General features: G+C 45.7%; 1 protein-coding gene across 4 annotated transcripts in view; it reads right to left on the bottom strand.

The window, feature by feature from the left end:
• LOC117749392 (protein disulfide-isomerase TMX3-like) overlaps nt 1-18,264 on the bottom strand; it is a 30,040-nt gene extending 11,776 nt beyond the window's left edge. For 3 of the 4 annotated variants that reach the window (XR_004611705.1, XR_004611706.1, XM_034559888.1), the window contains exons 1-12: nt 18,165-18,264; nt 17,868-17,925; nt 17,399-17,438; nt 15,598-15,721; nt 14,856-14,901; nt 12,268-12,348; nt 11,729-11,828; nt 11,475-11,552; nt 11,076-11,142; nt 5,657-5,755; nt 2,395-2,452; nt 2,131-2,184 (exon numbers count right to left, since the gene is read on the bottom strand). Coding sequence is in view for 2 of the 4 variants with exons in the window: in XM_034559888.1 (XP_034415779.1) it covers nt 2,131-2,184; nt 2,395-2,452; nt 5,657-5,755; nt 11,076-11,142; nt 11,475-11,552; nt 11,729-11,828; nt 12,268-12,348; nt 14,856-14,901; nt 15,598-15,721; nt 17,399-17,438; nt 17,868-17,925; nt 18,165-18,198 (839 nt within the window). In the remaining 2 variants the exon portion in view is untranslated. Of the gene's footprint in view, nt 1-2,130; nt 2,185-2,394; nt 2,453-5,656; nt 5,756-5,893; nt 6,030-11,075; nt 11,143-11,474; nt 11,553-11,728; nt 11,829-12,267; nt 12,349-14,855; nt 14,902-15,597; nt 15,722-17,398; nt 17,439-17,867; nt 17,926-18,164 lie in introns of those variants that run through there. The other variant, XM_034559889.1, reaches the window with a different exon arrangement.

Here is an 18,264-nt window from a genome sequence, read left to right on the forward strand (position 1 = left end):
GGGTGCTACACAATAGTGCTTCTGCTTATATCAATGACATGATTATGAAGGGACTGAACTACATCATAAACCCGGTGGATGTGATGTACCAATCAGTCTGCGTTAGTGACGACACACTGGGACAAACTGGGAATAACAAGCCTCATCACGAAAATCAGTTTGGATTCTTTCGCTCCGACAGCTTCGGATCAGGAAAAAAAGAAAGAAAAAAAAAAGGATCTGCATGTCAAGACTTTTTTTTTCTCGCTTTTATTATCAATACTTTGTCTATAATTGAAACATGTGCACGTCGGTCCATCCTCCCACTCCCACTGACACATCTTGGCCAGACGGCCGAGCAGACCGGCCAAGAGGGGTGAGAGGAAACTAACTGAGGAACTCGCGTGTGTTCGAGGAGGCGATGAGAATGTACGCGCCACGGCAATCTTTCGTAAACACTTTCAGATTTGTCCATAAGAGTTTGAGATATTTTGGGCTGTTTACTTGGAACGGTTCCCTCTGGAAGAGTTTGAAGGGTCTGAAAATTGTAATAACTGATGGCGATGTTTATCGGCGTTATCGGTCACGTCACGTGGTTCTCATGAGGACTAGAGTGTTTTCTGAAGCCAGATTCCCACATAATTAATATTCCTGGGAAAGTGCGTGTGTGTGTGTGTGTGTGTGTGTGTGTGTGTGTGTGTGTGTGTGTGTGTGTGTGTGTTGTAAATATTGTCTGTTGGTCCAGGGAGAAGGATCTTCCATCCATAACGTTTTTTTGGTGGGGAGTTTTCCCATTTTTATGAAGTGGTGGTCTAACGGCGGGTGTCGTATTCTGTACCCGTTTGCGGTTGCCGATATTTGGATATGAATACGTTGGTTAATGCAGCTTTAAGATGTCCTGAAATGTTCATTACGATGCTTTGACATCTAAAACGGCCTCGAAGCGGGTCAAAGCATCCCGATCCATTGGTGGAGTCAAAGGGTTCAGTTTGCGATCGAGGTCTTCTTGTCTGGTCTTGTTGCACCAACCGACACATAAAAGCCAAGATAATAATGACTGGTGTTTAAACCCAACACACACACACACACACACACACACACATCGGACTTCCCAACAAATGGTGGCTGAGCACCAACACATTAACTGCTGCATCAAACGACGTCACCTCCGATCTGCCGACTCTACGCGCTGCCGTCGCCCACCACCGGGGGCGTCACTCCAGCTCCTGACTTGTAATTACAAGCACCGTTTAGGTACGTCAGAACACTGCAGGCAGCTCTGATCTCAGTCTAAATCATAAAAACAGCACAGAGAAGCGTGGCGGAGAGTACTCCAATTGATGATAGGGATCTGTGTAATTCAATCAGTCTTAATGGGAACCCCTGGAGGGGGAGAGACACTTTGATCATGGAGGTTTGAGATGCAACTCTTCGAATCAAAAAGCAAAAATCCATCTGGTGAAGCAACATGGTCAACGACGGGGCACAGCGAGGGTGAACATGTGATCTCTCTTTTTCTTGTTTTTAATCCTTTTGGAGGAAATCCTCTTGCTGGGAGTGTTTAGAGAAGAGGGCGGGCGGCAGAACGGCGACATTAGAGCCGATTTGAATTCGAGCCACTTCAGCCGAGCGCGTGTGTTCTAACCCGGGTCCTTCGGCTGAAGGATGACCCACCTCCTGTACTCACTGAGGCGTACACACACACACACACACACACACACCAAGAGCAAAAATAAACTTCAACCCAGTTGTGGAATGTATACATCTGAGGTGCATTTCCTCTTTGTACTGGATGCCTCGTTTAATCAGTTCCCCTCCAGCAGGTCGAACAAGGCGCCACGCAACACAAAGATCCCATCTGCGGTTGTTATTGCACAATAGGGAGCCGGAGAATACAGGAAAATTATGCATTTATGCCGATCGAGCGGAGTTTTTGACTGACAGCTGCATAGAACACATATATTGGGAAGCTGACATTTTGCATAATTACCTTTCTACTGAACCTCGACGAAAACATGCGCGCCCCGACAAAAAAAAAAAAGGCATAAACTCGGCTTGTGAACAGACAGGCGGCGCTCCCCAGTCGAGTGCGCCATCCTCGAATAAATGTATAAATTGGATATTCACCTGTGACCTCGCCGCGTGCCTTACCTGTTGAAATGTTCTCTGTATTCCTTCGCCACCCTCTGAATCAAGGTCTTTAATCTAAAAGCAAATGAGAAGAGAGTGAAACACCACATGAGTCAACGTCGTTTTTTTTCTTCTTTTCTTCAGCCTGTAATTTGTGGAGCGATCCAAACAATACAACAAGCCGTATCTGTATTTGGAAAGCCGTGCACGTGAACACAACCGCAGTGGTGACCGTGGGAGCGATTTATATAGAGCCATGCTTTTTAATTTCAGTGTTCTTTGTACCTGCCACTCTCCTCTGTGGGGTCCTTCTCATCGATGACTGCGATCGCTACCAATTTGCCTGGAGGAGGGAGACGGGGGATTACAAATCACAATCACACACACACAAAAAAAAACAGAGGGTGAGAAGACAATAGCGGGCAGATAAAGAGGCTCCGGAGGAGACGAATCACCTCTCAACCACAGAAAGAGGCACCGGGAGCGCTTGATTCGTTCATCACTCAAACATTAAGCCAGCTTAGGGGCTTCTACTTGGCTGAACAGGGAACAAGTGGTATCTTTCTGGTGGAGGAGATATTTCGGTTGCCATTCAAAAAAAAATTAATTAAAAAAAACTCAAACCCACAGCGCGAAAAAATAGGTCTATTCAAAATAAAATATTGTTACACAACTCAAGCACTGCGTATTAGTTTGAGGCCTTGTTTGCTTGGATGAGAGTACCAGCCTGCCCCCTGGTGGTCACTGATGGTGCTTTTTGTGTCGAGGCAGGAAAAGGAATATTTCACACGCATTTGTTTTTGGTATAAATGTGTTAAAGGGCCAGTGCTACTGTGTATGAGAACACTTGCAGTCCATCCACGGGCACTATTAATCTCCAACATTCCCCAAATGACTTTGATTGCATCGTTCTGTGACTAAACAGGAATGCAGTGAATAGCTTATTTACGGTTAACTTTTGTCCCCCCCTTTCTAAAATGCTTCTTCATGGGAATACAACCTGCAAAAAATGCATAATTAACTCTTTGCAGCACCTAACTAGGTGCATCATCATTTGTATATTATAAATAGATATTTTTGTTGGTGCAATGTTGCTCAACTACGAGACCGCTTTTATTTGTTTAATGTCGGTATAGAAAAAGGAGGCGTAGAATATCGACGTATAAAACGCGTGCTTCTAAACTAACCAGCAGGGGGCAGCAGCTAAAAAGCTGATAAACCATTAATACATACTCACATCCTAATAAGACATCGAGTCTATGAGGAAACCCTTTCATAAAGTTAATAATAAAAGGGTCACAGGCTTCGGTTTCATATTCTTCGGGTAAAAGAAAGAGCGATCAGCACTCAAACTTCACACTGAAGGGATGTAATCAAATCAGAGACATCCATCTAACACCTCGCGCGTATCATATTTCTTCAAATCTGCTAAATCCTATTTATAGACTGGACTCTTTTTCTAATCTACCCGTTTGTGGACGATGTCTTGCATCCAGCCGACTTTGTCGAATTGACTATTTTGTGTGTCGAATTCCGGCGATACAGAAAGTTCAACGGGCGAAATTCTGAGAAAATCCACATTAAAAGCTGCAATTTTAATTAGTTTCTTGGTGCCATGGTGACATTATTTCGCCGTGCTGTTGTACAACATTGACAGTGTGCCGTGTGGTCTCTTTTATATTAAAAAAGGGTCGATTGAGTTGTGGTTATCAGATTGACTCTATCACATTGACCTGTACACCAAAGAAAAAACTATTAAACCGTGAATCTGTCAAATAGATTTTGTTTGCAATACGTCGTTTATCCTCGCCTCTGCCTGCCCCTCAAGTTTTGCCCCCGTAAATAGAGCTAAATAAACAGCCCGAGCCGATTCATTGCTTTTAGGCCAGACTGGTGTGGGTATAGACTCGCGTGGGATGAGGCTTTTAGAGGGTTAAACCGCCGCACCGCCGCCCCACGCGGCGCCCGAGGGGCACGAAACCTCCCGACACTCGATTTAAAAGCCCGAAGAGACGAGGCCGGAAAACTCGACACTGTTTTCGCAAGCATACTTCGATGTAAACACTATTTATGTTGTTTTTTTTGTAGCCGACTGAAGCTGCAGGAATACGACGCCTTAAAATCAGTCACAGTTACAGTGCTTTAGAGACTCGTGTGTGTTCAGAACTTTGGTATAAAAGCATTTAAAAAAATAAAAATAAAAAAAAGGTGTATTGTGTGAGATCTGGCGACATGCTACAAATAAATAAAGGGCATCATTTCACCTCTATTACTGGGTCCATGCCATTTAAATCTAAAAAGCAGCACGGCGAGAACACACAAAACCAAACTATGAGAGCCGGTCAAAATATCCGCCATCCAGCCCTCAGGAGAGGCGTCGGCTTATAGTTTACGTTTAGCCATCTGTGTGTCGGAGCCACTAACCGGAGGGCTGTGCGGTCTCTTTAATAGTTTATTGGATAGCTTTAAATCCATTTTATTGGATTAAAATCCAGGGAGGGGCAGAAACGGAAAAAAATAACTTCACACCTTCTTCTCCAAGTCCACTCCTCCAGCCAGCTGGCAGAGCGTTGGGACGATGTTGGGATTCGCACCGGCTGAACTCGAGCTAACTGCCACCGAGGGTTCATGGGTCCATCTCGAAAACAAGAAGCTAAATTCTTTTCTCGTTTCTTTGGATTTAATCCGACAAACAAACAGCCTTTATTGCCTTTTGAGGTACAAGTGGTAATAAAAGAAGCTGGTTATGATACGTTTCAGATATCTCAATACATGGACATCTTTTAACACTGTAACCTCTTATCATTCTGTTGATAACGGTCTCTTTTTTTGAGTGTTGTAAACTAAAATCCAGGCCAAATCTTCCACATTGCACCTTTAAAAACTCATAAAGTGGTAAATACTGCATCTACATTAGAAGCGCAGCTTTTTATGCGCCGAGCATCAATTTACTGCCATTTAAGAGAGTTTGTATTTCACTCTGGAGATTAATTTTCTTCTTCTTCAGAGAGAGAGAGAAAGAGAGAGAGAGAGAGAGAGATTTTCATGGGCTAAATCTAGTGTGTCAGACTTCCTCATCATCGCACCCCCCACACACGCAATTAACGCCGACATTTTTACAAGGAACTTTTGACAAGGGCAACACTAAGATGTTTGCCTTTTAATTATTAAGTCATCATGTGGTTGATTGGATATTTGGGTGTTTGGGAAGCTAAATACTCGGGGATTTGGTGTGAAATGGCATTAAAGAGGCAGGCTGAGTAAAAGCTGTGTGCCGATGCACTTCGAACTATAAATGTGATGCTAATCATTCTGACATTTAAAAAAAAAAAAAAGTTGACTAAAGCTCTCGGCTCCATAATCATGAAGAGTAAAAATATACAAAACAAAAGTAATTATGCTCATGATTAGCAAAAGCATCGCCTTTTATAGTGTTTCAAAATAAAGCAGAAACGATTTTTCTATTACGAGACATGTGTAGACTTCACATTTAAACCTTGTAAATAAACTAGATAGATAGATAGATCAAACTTTGAGCATACGGCACCTGTTTCTCCGAGCTCATAGAGTGTAAAGCCGTCAATCTGGAGGTATCCTTGGAAGCGCTCCTTGTTCACCCACGATGACAAACTAGCGTCTGCGTATTCTGCAACACAAAAGAGACACAATCTTCTCTCAGAGGCAAGAGGGCCAACATCGACATTCAGCACACGGCCCGTCTACATTAAAAGCAAAGCACAACAGCGTATTGACGCCTGGATTGTAAGAAGATCACAGTGTTTACCACTCGTGCGCTCTCGAGGGAAGAGAGAGAGGGAGAGCGGGTCCCAAGCCGAGCCTCCATAGGCCGAGGTTAGCTAGACAACGATCCTGAGTTGTTATGACAGCCGGCTGCCTCCGGGTTAAGTCGTATTGTGGGTCTGAAACCGCCAATGGATTGTGAATTAGAGTGAGCCGATAGAGAATCAATCCGGTGAACAATCAGTTTGGTTGTCAAGACATGAATGAAAGAACATTTTCTCCCGTCCGGATTTTACGCGATAAACATTCGTTTCTGATTCATCAACGAGCCGGTAGTCAAGATATATATATATATATATATATATATATATATATATATATATATATATATATATTTTTTTTTTTTAAATAGCACAATTCCAAATAGATGTTAAACACATCTTTTTCGACTATACCTTGAATAGGTAGCACTTAAATGCCGTAGTAGCACTTAAATGTCCCTTACCGATAGCACTTTAGTAGCACTTAAATGGCACTTACGGATAGTACTTTGTAGTTTAACTTTATTGAAGAAATTGTACTTGCTTGATTCTTGTTGTTCTGAGTTTGGACTCATGGTTTTATGCACTTATTGTAAGTCGCTTTGGATAAAAGCGTCAGCTAAATGACATGTAATGTTGTTATTTTCTGGCATGCCGGCTCAACTAACCTCATTTTCACAGCTATTTTGCCTTTCCGTCTTTAAAAAAAATAAAAAATAAAAAAACAAAAGGAAAAAAACATTTGGTTTGTAAATGAATCTCCGCGCATACATGCATTTATTTTTCAGGACAGTTTGGGGCAGGTTTTTACACATTTGGAGCAAATGAATAATTCAACAGATGGATTATTTGCAACAAATGAAAAAACAAACAAACAACAAAAAAGGGGAAGTAAACTAAAGGATGGCTGGCTGAATGTGAACCACATGACGTTTCCTCCCCGAACATCTGGAGGCAACATGCGGGAACCGGAGTCCGTCCCTCGGGTTTTTAAATAGGGTGTCGGCACTGTTCTCCACGGCTGGGAGAGGCTACCGGATGCTCGTAATTGAAAAAAACCCAAACACCCCCCCCCCCCCCCCATCCTTTGAGGTTGTAGCTTGTACTGGAATCAAAATGACCTTAATGCAATGCAATCTATTTCTCACTGCAGCCGCTGCTGTGCAAGAGACCGAGTTGTTGTTGTTAAGGCTGCTGAGTCGACATTCCGGGTGGACTTCTTTCCACAGATGTTCTGGCTTTATAGACAGCATGCAGCTGCCCGACTTTCTTCTCGCAGATGCAAGAAAGAGGGCAAGAAAGAGGGCGAGAGAGCGAGCTGAAGGCCCCATGCTGGGCTCGTACAGCCCGGATGAACCTCTACACCGACTGAACCCGCTTCACCTTGAAACAAATTAGAGCTGCTCTCTTCGCGGGGGAGCGCCCACCTCGCCAATCAGCATACTGGCCTGCAGGAGCCTGTCAGCGCCGGAGTTCACACAGCGGGAGATGAGAGGGGAAGATGAGGGGCGGGAGAGGGAATAAAAAGAGACACGAGAGCAGGAGCGAGGATGATGCGGCGTCAGAGCCTTGAGCGCGGGGGGGGGAGGAGGCAGCCCTGACACGTATCAAAAGATGGGAGGTTAATGGCACGGAGGACCTCCATGACCATGTAAATAGCACCGAAACAAAAAACAGAGGGGGAAACGTGGAGGGGGGGAAGATACAAGATAATTCACACCGGGGAGGATGGAAAGACAGGTGAGAAAGCTCAGTGAAGATGACAGGAGAACAAAAAGGAAAAACCTAGAAGATAAACCAAAAAAGCACTGAATGATGGCACGGACTGTGGGTCAGTGGTTAGCAGGTCCGTCTTTCAACCACAGGACCGGCAGTTCGATTCCCCGCCCCAGTCGATGTGTCCTTGAGCAAGACACTTAACAGATGAAAATGAAATGTCATGTAATGGCACAATAGGAAAGTCTTTTGACCGGATTGTGACACAGGAGGTGGAGCTACGTACAACCGATCGCCGAATAAGACACAAAAGGTTACAAATCAACTTTCATGAACCAATCGCACACTGTGAAAGGATTATTATTATTATTATTATTATTATTATTAGAAGAAAACACAGACCGTGGTAGCAACCCATCACCTTGTAGCCCCGCCCTAAAGCATACCCTACTTTATTAACCATTTGACTCTAAATGGGACCATAATCAACTAAATCAACATCATGCTGTACTGAAGAAGACTTGAAACTAGAGATAAACTCATGTTTACACGGTTTAAGACACGTCAGCATTGGCTCGCTCTTCAGGACTCAAGGTTGCCGCCTCAAATAAGATGCGTGGAGTCAGAAAACGTTGCATAAGCATCAGTGTGCCGTTATCGGTTCCACCCCGTCGTCACAGTCACGGACTATTAGGCCGCCTGTCGTTTAAGTGCCACCAATAAAGATGCAAAAATAGTGCCACCTCACAGCTGGCTGCGTTATGTACATTTCCATACAAGGAAAGGTCAAACCACTGAAACGGATCAACGGAGAGGCGGATGCTGTTAACCAACGTGTATAAAACATTTTTTTTTTTAAAAGGGGTTAATTTGCCACCGTTTATGTGGATGTCCAATCGGTGCCACAATTTAGCCGTAACTGTTGCCCTTCTGGTCTTGTGGAGGAAAGCTTTCAGGCGTAGTCACAGACACAGTCACAGACACAGGCACACACACACGCACGGTTCTCGGTGGCGACAGCATCCATTATAAACTGATTTAAGGGTTTTCTTTTTCTGTTGGCATCGGAGGGCAATTTGAGGGAAGGCTCCACAAGTTGGCATTTTACTCCCGGCAGCTCAGGTTCTGAAGGGTCCCCCGGCGGCCATGTTCTCCCAGCAGCAGCAGCCTCGGGCGGCCTCTCCTCGGCTGAGTATTCGAGTCAAAATACTGTAAAATCTACTCCGAAAAAAAAAGATCCCTCGACATACTTCGGGATGCCGCTTTTTCGACCGTTGAAAAACGTAAAGCGAGCGAAGAGGACGAGGATGCTCTTGAGCGGCGTGGCGGGCCCCCGGCTGCCAAAACATGGAAGGAGCACTCTTGCCTCCAACGAAGGGAAATTACGTCAGTGGAAGGAGGAGGAAGAACTGTGCAGCCGCTCCCCAAATACAGGAGGGAACATGGGCGAGAACCGCAAGCGTTTCTCTACATCACCAACTCAGTCGGAGACGTGGTTGAAAATCGAGTCTTCCCTTTAACGCTTTGAAAAAACAATGCTGGCTAGTGCAAACAGCATGCTGTGCAGACTAATATACATCCTAATTATATCTTTCTGTTGTCTTCTTACAGCGCCAGCATGTAGCCCAGTAGACTTCCCTGCACACACACACACACACACATCAAAACCATATTGGCCCTTGAAGGAAAACAACAGCGCAGACCTGTACAGCAGTATGAAACTAAGGATTTGAGTTATTAAATATGTATGAGCTCTCGCCTCTCGTGCTGCATTAGATTTCATCGCTCTTCAAAAAAGGATGCCGCCGCTTGTGACTAAACCAATTGAAGCTCAAACTAAAATGTCAAATATGATCCCACACAAAAAGCGGGCGGCCGCGTGTGGACAGTGTGGCTTTCGCTCGGTGACATCGCTTGTTTAGGAGCACAACAAGTCAGACCTGCGCAATAACAACAGCACTTGTGCTCCGAATGTCTAATGAGTGGACTGGATTTGTTTTGTGATTCAGATTCACAGAGGGGGGGGGGGGGGGATTAATTTGCTTTTTACGCCTTTGTAGCTGGTAGATTTACAATACAGCTAATGAATAATGTGCGTGGTGATTATCCAAACACTGCAATTGACATCATAGTCTGCCACTGGGTGACTATGCAAAAGTTTAGCCAAATAATATTGGATAAAAAGTGCCTGGGAGAACCTCCTGCACTAAAAAAAAAAAAGTGCCTCATCCACCGTCCGGCGACTGGACTTCCAGTGGGACCGGTCCTGAGAAACGCAGCACAGCTGGAAAGAAACCAGATGCCGAGGGGCCACAGATGGTAGAAATGGGATCAGGAAAAACTATTTCTCTAATGCGAAGCGGGGCAATTTCTTTGCTGTCATTGTAGATAAGTGCTTAATGAGCTGTACTCTCATTAGCTTTCATCCATGTTCACCTGCGATAACCGGCGTCCTCCTTCAACAGTTTACGGAGGCTTTGAAAAAGGAGAAGGAGAGAAAAAGGCGAGGAAGGACACAATCACGTCCGTTTGCCACGAACGCTCCCCTCGTCGGTCCTTGACGAGCTTTAATATGCCGTCGCCATGGCAACGCTAGACAGTCGCCACATCCTCCGTATCAAGGTCCCGGAGGACTCTGCAGAGTGTGGACTTTGTGATAAACGTCCGCTGTGGCGCGCCTCTGGTGCGGGAAGCCGCCCTTCCGGAACGGCCAGGTGGAGCAGGCGGCCGTGCGCTCGCGGGCGGCGGACGACGACGACGACGACGACGACGACGACGACGACGAGGTGGACGACGACGACGAGGTGGACGAGGTGGACGAGGTGGACTTTGTTCTCCGGGCGCTGCACCGCGCTCCGAATCTGCCCAACAGCCACTACTGGGGCCCGTTTGTGTTGTCGTTGTGCCTCGACGCCCTGCCCCTCCGTTTCCGCCTCCCGGCGACAGCAGGATACAAGACGTCGTGGAGGAAGGTGGTGAACTCAGGTAGCTGCGGTGAGAAGCTTGGAATTGGGCAACAGGGAGGGAGGGAGGGGGGCAGCTCCTCTAAACCTCTTATGTCACACATGACTCTTGCGCAGAGACTTGACGGCTGCTCCAATGATTCACTTCTTGGCTTTAAATGACTGCATACACAGTGCCAGCTCTGCGCTGATTTATTTGGCCCCGACTGTGGTCCACACCCATCCACCCCGACCCGCTATGTACGAACCCACCACAACAACATCGCCACACAATAGTGGGAGAGCCCTGGGTGCTTTCTGATGGGCCAGGCACACCGTAAACTCCGTGTGGCGGGGAAGATGAAAGAACAGCAGCAGAGACCGAAAAACTAGAGGAACACAGCGAGAGAAAACAAGGATCGCAGGAAAGGAGAGAGGACAAAGACGAGGAGCAGAAACTGTTTCTTTCGCCTTTGTGTGACCGACTGAAGAACAGCGGAGGAGGACACGGGAACACAATACTCACCATCGTAGGTAAAGTAGGCCCCGTCCTTAAAGACCACGACCGCAGGAAGCTCGGGCAAAGTTACCGACTGTTGGAAACACACAAAAGATATTGAAGTCAAAACCAAGCTCCATAAATCGGTCTTACTCGGTGAGTGCAAGTGCACCTGCAGAATGTGGGACAAGACCGTTGGCTGCGGAGCTTTGCAGCAAACCGTGAAACTTGTACCGTTTTGCATAATGCAAACACAGCATGCAGGCCTGGTATCCGTTTATGCAGTTGTGAGAGCCGATGCCCGAGATAATTAATTATTTACAAATTTAGAAAAAAATAGCGAGGATCGTCATCCACGTCAAACGGTTGCACGATATTAAAAAAGGAGATGTCAAGAACATGTGATGACAAACATGTGGAACTTACCTCTGGAAAGACTTCCTCCGAAGCCGAGAAGAAATAAGTGTAGACGATGAGCTCGGCGGCGACGTCGTTGTACTTCTCCTGCAACGGCAAACAAGTCTCTCAGCGCGCACACAATAGCGTTGATTAAATCTGTGGTTAAATTAAAAGGTCACTGCAAGGTGAGACACAGAACCAAATGTAGCAATACGCAGCTTTAGCATTGCAGCTAAAAAAAACAAAAACCTTGATTCACATGTCTGTGTGACGGCGCTTACTTTGAGGGGAGACTCCCCGCCGACATACACAAAAAGCACATTGTGTCGTTTCATCATGTGCTCGAACATCTGCTTGCTGGGAAGCGCCCTGACAGCCGGTCTGGAAAGGGGGGGGGGGGAAATAAAAGAAACCCTCGCAGATTAGTTCTCTTTAAAAATCTGTGAAATCCATTTTAGCAAACAAAAATTGCCACACTAATGCAATAACTGTTCGTGCTTCATTTCTGTGCTGGTGGCGCCACCCGGTGGAGACCCGACAACTAGCAGCCCTGAAGTGAGAGCCAAGCGCTTCATCTACCCCTCTGTCACGGATCAAGCTTGATTTCCCTCAAGGAGGAGAAAATCTGTCAGGCACAGTTGATACAGTGGCTTAAACTGGGGCATCAGAGGGGGAAACCCGTTGAGCTATGAAACAAATATGGCCTGCATTGATAAGCTTGCTTGGACGGTTTCCCATTAGTACAGCTGTGAAATGTACGAACTTCTACTTCATTTATCGGCTTCCTGTCTTTTGTTTTTGGAAGAGCTGGAAGGCTTACCCTGCCACCCTGTTGGCAAACTCCACGATGTCGTCTTTTGTCCTCGGTCCTTTGTAGTTATAGGCGAGATCCCCCTTTAACCTGAGGAGAAGAGACAGAAAAACAAAAAGCAGAGGGAGAGAGAGGCTGATGATTGAAATGTAAAACCGTTATTAATGTGCAGCTGCGTGAAGACATCCGTGTGCAAAGAAGAATGAAAAGGAGAAACAATTACGTGACATTGAACTTTGCATTCAGGAAATTGGAATTGGAAAAAAAAACCTCATTCGGTGAGCAAAAGAAAAAGGGGAAGAATATTACAGGAGAGGGCAAAGCTCAGTCAATGGACGGGAAAACAAATCAAATCAGCAGACATTTTGACGTTCGATCAAGCAAAGATGGGAAATATCAGCCGGTTCCAGCTTCTCGACTGTCAACATTTGTGGGTTTTTTCCACATTCTATACACTACCACTGCGCCCAGGTATTAGACTGTGCCCCAGGTATTATATTGCACACCTGTATTAGACTGTGCCCAGTTATTAGACTGCTAGACTACACCAGGTATTAGACTGTCCACCTGTATTAGACTGAGCCCAGTTATTAGACTGCTAGACTGCACCGTGGTATTAGACCGCGCCCCAGGTATTAGACTGCATTAGACTGTGCACCTGTATTAGACTGCGCCCCAGGTATTAGACTGTCCACCTGTATTAGACTGTGCCCAGTTATTAGACTGCTAGACTGCACCCTGGTATTAGACTACGCCCCGGTGTTAGGTATTAGACTGTGCCCCAGGTATTAGACCGCGCCCCAGGTATTAGACTGTGCACCTGTATTAGACTGTGCCCAGGTATTAGACTGCTAGACTACACCCAGGTATTAGACTGCGCCCAGAACAGACCTAGTTCTTTGTGGCATTGATTCACATCCCCGCTGCACAGCTCCTGCTCCCTCACATCCCCAAAGGTGCTCTGTTGGCTGAATTACTGACGAATGACGTACTAATGAACATCAGAGTAAACATCTTTGGCTCTTAGAACCCGGGCCTCTTAAAAAGGCTTTTTTAAAACGTTCTTCTGTGTCCAGGCCAAGTTGTGGAGCTGCCTCTCTCTCCAGGTTCGATCCCACTATCGAATGTTTCAGACTGAAAACCTGTTTGCTTTCTCTGTGATGTTGGCATTGTATCCTTTGTCGATTTGTCAAAGCACTGCTGAATAAATAAACAGACTACTTTGCAGTTACATTGATTAATAAACAGTACAAAAAACCTGACAGATTAATTGATTCCAAAAAAAATAGTCATTAGCAGCGGCTTTACTTTAGCCCATTAAAGATATCGCCCGTCTCTGGCAGTGTCTGAGCGTGGCAACGACAACCCGTCTATTTCAAGGTGATCTCCTGAAACTAATCTATCGGGGGGGGGGGGGGGGGGTAAAGCTTATTCATCACAAAAGGTCATCCCAATCTAAATCCGCTCACCTCCGATGAAAAACAAAAACAAATGACTGGCCCTAATCGAGTTCCAGCCAAAGACACCATCGAGCTCCTCCAACAAGCAGAATGCATTAAGGATTGCTCAGGTTGCATCAGCCCACGGGGCTTAATGAACTTTAAATGAAGTCTTCTCCCGTTACCCAGGGAGAGCTCTCGTGCTCCTCGATGGACGTTTCATCACTCGCTTGGTTTGATGTTATGAAACCTGCCGTGTTCCCGTGGCAGTTTTTCCCAAATGAGCTTTTCACCGGGTTATGGCAGCGTGCAGCTAAATGATGGGGGACAGCGTGGCGTGCGGCGCGACCGTTTCTCTCAAGTCAACATGAGCAGCTGGCGTCGACCTAAACTCATCCATTTTAATTAAAAGAAATGTCACTTGCACTTCACGAGAAATCCTTCGATTGAAAAACGTTGATTTAGCAAAAGAAATGCAAGGGATTTGGGATTTGCCCGAGAAAAGTAAAATACTGCATGTACTGCATGTACTTCATTGCCCAAGAAATGTGGAATTAACGCAAGTGCCAAACCCAATATTAGCTCAGAAAGGTGTGAACGGAGTTCGTCACTTAAGGGAGCAGCAACAACACCTCGTTCCCTCTTGAATAAGTCATCCAACGGCATCTCAACAGGCCAAACCTCCAGGGGGGGACAGACAACAGTGGGCTAAAAGGATCCTGATGATAACACAAAGCAAACTTAAGTAAAGCCACTTCATACAATAAAGCACATAAAGTAAAGCCTCGAACATTACGCTGAAGTTGAATCAATGCCCCTCTGACACCAGCTTAATAAATACTTAAGGCTCGCGGCTGCACAGAAATAGTGTTATCTGCAGATATATTGTATTGAGCTTATTTTCATTCCGTGTCGGGACCCTGTAGGTCCGTATAAAATTCAATAAGCCGTTTAATCTTATATGGATTTTTCATTTTTTAGGCCTTTTCAAAAACTGCAAAATTACAGCGATTTGCAAAAATAAAAAAACTCTGCACGCTGTTAAAAATCAAAGTTAAGTCAACTGTGGCTTTTGAAGTTCCAAATGATGTTTCTAAAAGATTAAACAGGGCAATCGGTTGTATAAATAAATATATATATATTTTTGCTGTCACTTACAGTTTTATTGTGGGGTAACCACGAACGCCGAACTCTGACGACATTCCTGCAATACACAAAACAAATACAGCGTCTCAGACAAAAGATGGATACGGTTTGAAGCATCCTGGGAATCAAACGCCCGGTTCATCTCAGACAAGGTGTTTGATCAGACGACGATAGAGGATTAAAAAAAGGAATACATTTGACATTTTGGGATATTTTCTTTCTTGCAGATGAGGAAAAAAAGATGGCACTCTCACATTGCTGCAGAAAAAAATTAAGCTAAGCTAAGCGACTGTTATCTGTAGCCTTTTATTTACCAGACAGATCCTGAGAGGCATCTAACTCTCCCTTACAATCTATTCACCATTCAACCCCAAACGGTTGAACTATTCCTTTAAAAGCCCTGTGGATAAAACATTTTTTTTTTTTTAAAAAGGTATCAGTCTGTCAATCAGTGAATTAAACGTGTCTGTGGGTTACTCCGAAAAACACAGTCTGCGTGATGAAGTGGACGATTACTACAATGTTATTCACAATATTAATATATCACTATTTAAATTATTGTGGCAAAAACACGTGACAAACAAATAATAGAAATATCATAAATAATCAAACAAAACCCATCTTTAATATTGTTTTTGGTGCTTTTGATGAGACCTGAAAGCCTTTTCCATGCAGGGCTTCACCATGTTGTTGCACACGGGTCGATTAGTAAATCACCAGGGGACAACAAGGGAAGCGCCTCGTCTTCACTCACCAGAGTAAGCGGTGGCGTCCATCTTTCCCACGCGGACCGGCGACCCGGAGCTCTTCAGCTCCACTCCCACATCGTGCCATACCGGCTCTAGCTTTTTACAGTAGCCGCACCACGGCGCATAGAACTGAAAACAACAACAACAAACAGGAGAAGGAAGCGTTTTTTAGATGTGCAACATATTGTAAAAACGTGATGTTATGTTTGGTGGTGGCGTTTCTTTATCGTGCGCTTCTCCTGAAAATGGATTTAAACGATTTGTGTATATGACCTTGAGTTTAGTTTGCAACATTGTACTTTGGGAGGACTGTGTGATATTAACTACGACCTCTGGAATGGATCCTTTACGTACTAAGAGACAACACTGGAGCCTTAAACAACGGGAACAGCAGCCAGGATGATTTGAATGCACTGCTGCTAATTAGGACCAGATAAAGGGCTATTGTTGGGCCACTGGAAGGCAGCGGGTGTGAGCACGGGTTGATCCATCCGCTGGGCTTTTCTGCCCGGTGCTACTCCGACGTTTTGCCCCTTTAACACAGGAACATGTCGTGGTGGTCGTGGTGGCGCAGCGGCAGCACCCTGCAGCCAGACCTCGGACCCTGCCAGCTCTGTGATTCGCTGAAAGGGCCACCTCCATTCCCTCCTCCCATGTAACCGGCCATTCAGCCCTAATGACCCTCTATAGAAGTAGGGAGATTGTGAGGATCTCTCCAACTTCAACTGGAGGTCGGGGTCAGCTCTTCATGTTCCACTTGTCTGGTGACAGGAGGGACCACGCCCTCGTGCTGGTGCGCTGAGCCTCACCCCCTTTGCCTGACAAACTGGATGAGCCGCTGTTTAATTCCAGCCTGCATGCCTCCTCTGAGCCATACCAGAGGTGCAGGTTATGTGGACTGGGAAGTTGAGCGCGGCCTCCCAGGTCGCCCATCTTCTAGATTTTCTAGCTCTCCTATTGCATCTCTTCAGCTGCTAAATGCTCCACTCAGTTCACCGGCTAGTCGCTAACTATGTCCGTCTGCCGCTGAGCACATCCTGTACAGTGGCTTTATCATTTGGGCCGTTTTTTGCTGGTAACAAGACTGAAGACAGCTGTGAAGTTAATGTGCCATGAAGAAAGAAAAAAAAAAGAAAAAGAGCTATACAGTAGGCTAATAATTGTCTGTGGGTTAATCACTGGAAACGAGGCGGTGTACATTGCGTGAGACATTTGATTTACTGTTATTATAAAAACACTGATTAGTGGAGATTTACGAATACACATACAGTAAGTAACCATCAGTAATTAAGGCCCAAAAGAAATCATTTTCAAGTGGATTAGGACAATATAGTTCTAATTTTAACTTTGTGAATTGAGTTGTAAACTATAATATATATATATATATATAACAAAGTGTGCAACAGAAAATACGAACACCTTCATAACCAGTCGACTCTGTACTGAAACTCGCTCCTGCAACCCAAACCAGGCGTGAAAGCAGCTTTGGGTGCTCAAGCTCGATTTGGTTGTATGGATGGACCCAGACACGAACTCTGATATAAACCCATCCGAGCCCCCTGGCTTTGCCCCCGCATGCATGACTTCTCATTCTCTAATCACAAACACAGAGGACAGTCTGCACACCACATCCGCCGCCGCCCCCCCCCACCCCCCCCGCCAGCCCACCCCGACTGCAGCCACTTCCGCAAGGGATGATCCGGACAGTGGCGTGCTGGATATGAATTAACACATGGCTGAATGGACCCAGACTGGCGCGTGTGTGCGTGTGCGTGTGCGTGTGCGTGTGCGTTTTATCGGACTTACATCGACCAGCCAGATATCGTTCACTCTGGTGTCTTTAAATCTGTCAAAAAGAAGAATGAATGACAGTTAAGATAAAAATGACTCGTACGCCAAATACACACGTTATGTGCTAAACATTTTTGAAAAAAAGGTATGCCACGGCAGACAGAAGAACAATTACTATTCAAGTTATGTCGATGGGAGTTATTAGTAGTTTTAAAAGCTGCAGGAAAAAAATCCCACTATTACAAAAAGAGACAAATAAATGAGAGAAAATCCCAACCCATGCATCCAATTATGAAATCAAGACTTTCGTTTGATTTGAACCCTTCAGATCAAACGAGCCAAACTCGAGTGTCTCCTCCAGCAGAGGAGGAAGTAAGCACTGAACTCAGATTTGTGTTGTTGTTTATCACCCACACAAAAGGCTGCTGGTATCCTCGGACACGTTATAACGCCTCGGCAGCTTGGAAGGCGACATATCACTTACGTGTCGTCCAAGTCTTCAACAAACGCGAGCGCCGCGGACGCCAGCAGAGCCGCGACCACTGTAAACATTCAAAAACAGAAGAGGACATGTTATCCGTGGACGTGAACAGCAAGCTCCTCGAGTCTCGCAAGCCCTCATGACCCGAGAGAGCATCACCAGCTAACGCTCGCGCCAGCTAACAAATCCGGTGTTCCTCCACGGTTGCGACAGCAGCTCCGCGGGGTCATTTTAACAGCTGCCCCGGTACCGTGAACGATGGAGCCCGTGGAGGTACACGGGTTAAAAGAGGGAACGTACCGCCGCAGATCAGGGAAGCTTTCACTTCGGCCATCGCTTCGAGTGGAAACGGCAAGCAGGAAATACAGCTGCTAAAGCGAGCCGGTCTGCGCGTGCGCAG

This window comes from Cyclopterus lumpus, chromosome 20 (assembly GCF_009769545.1).
Source record: "Cyclopterus lumpus isolate fCycLum1 chromosome 20, fCycLum1.pri, whole genome shotgun sequence".
Taxonomy (NCBI): Eukaryota; Metazoa; Chordata; class Actinopteri; order Perciformes; family Cyclopteridae; genus Cyclopterus; species Cyclopterus lumpus.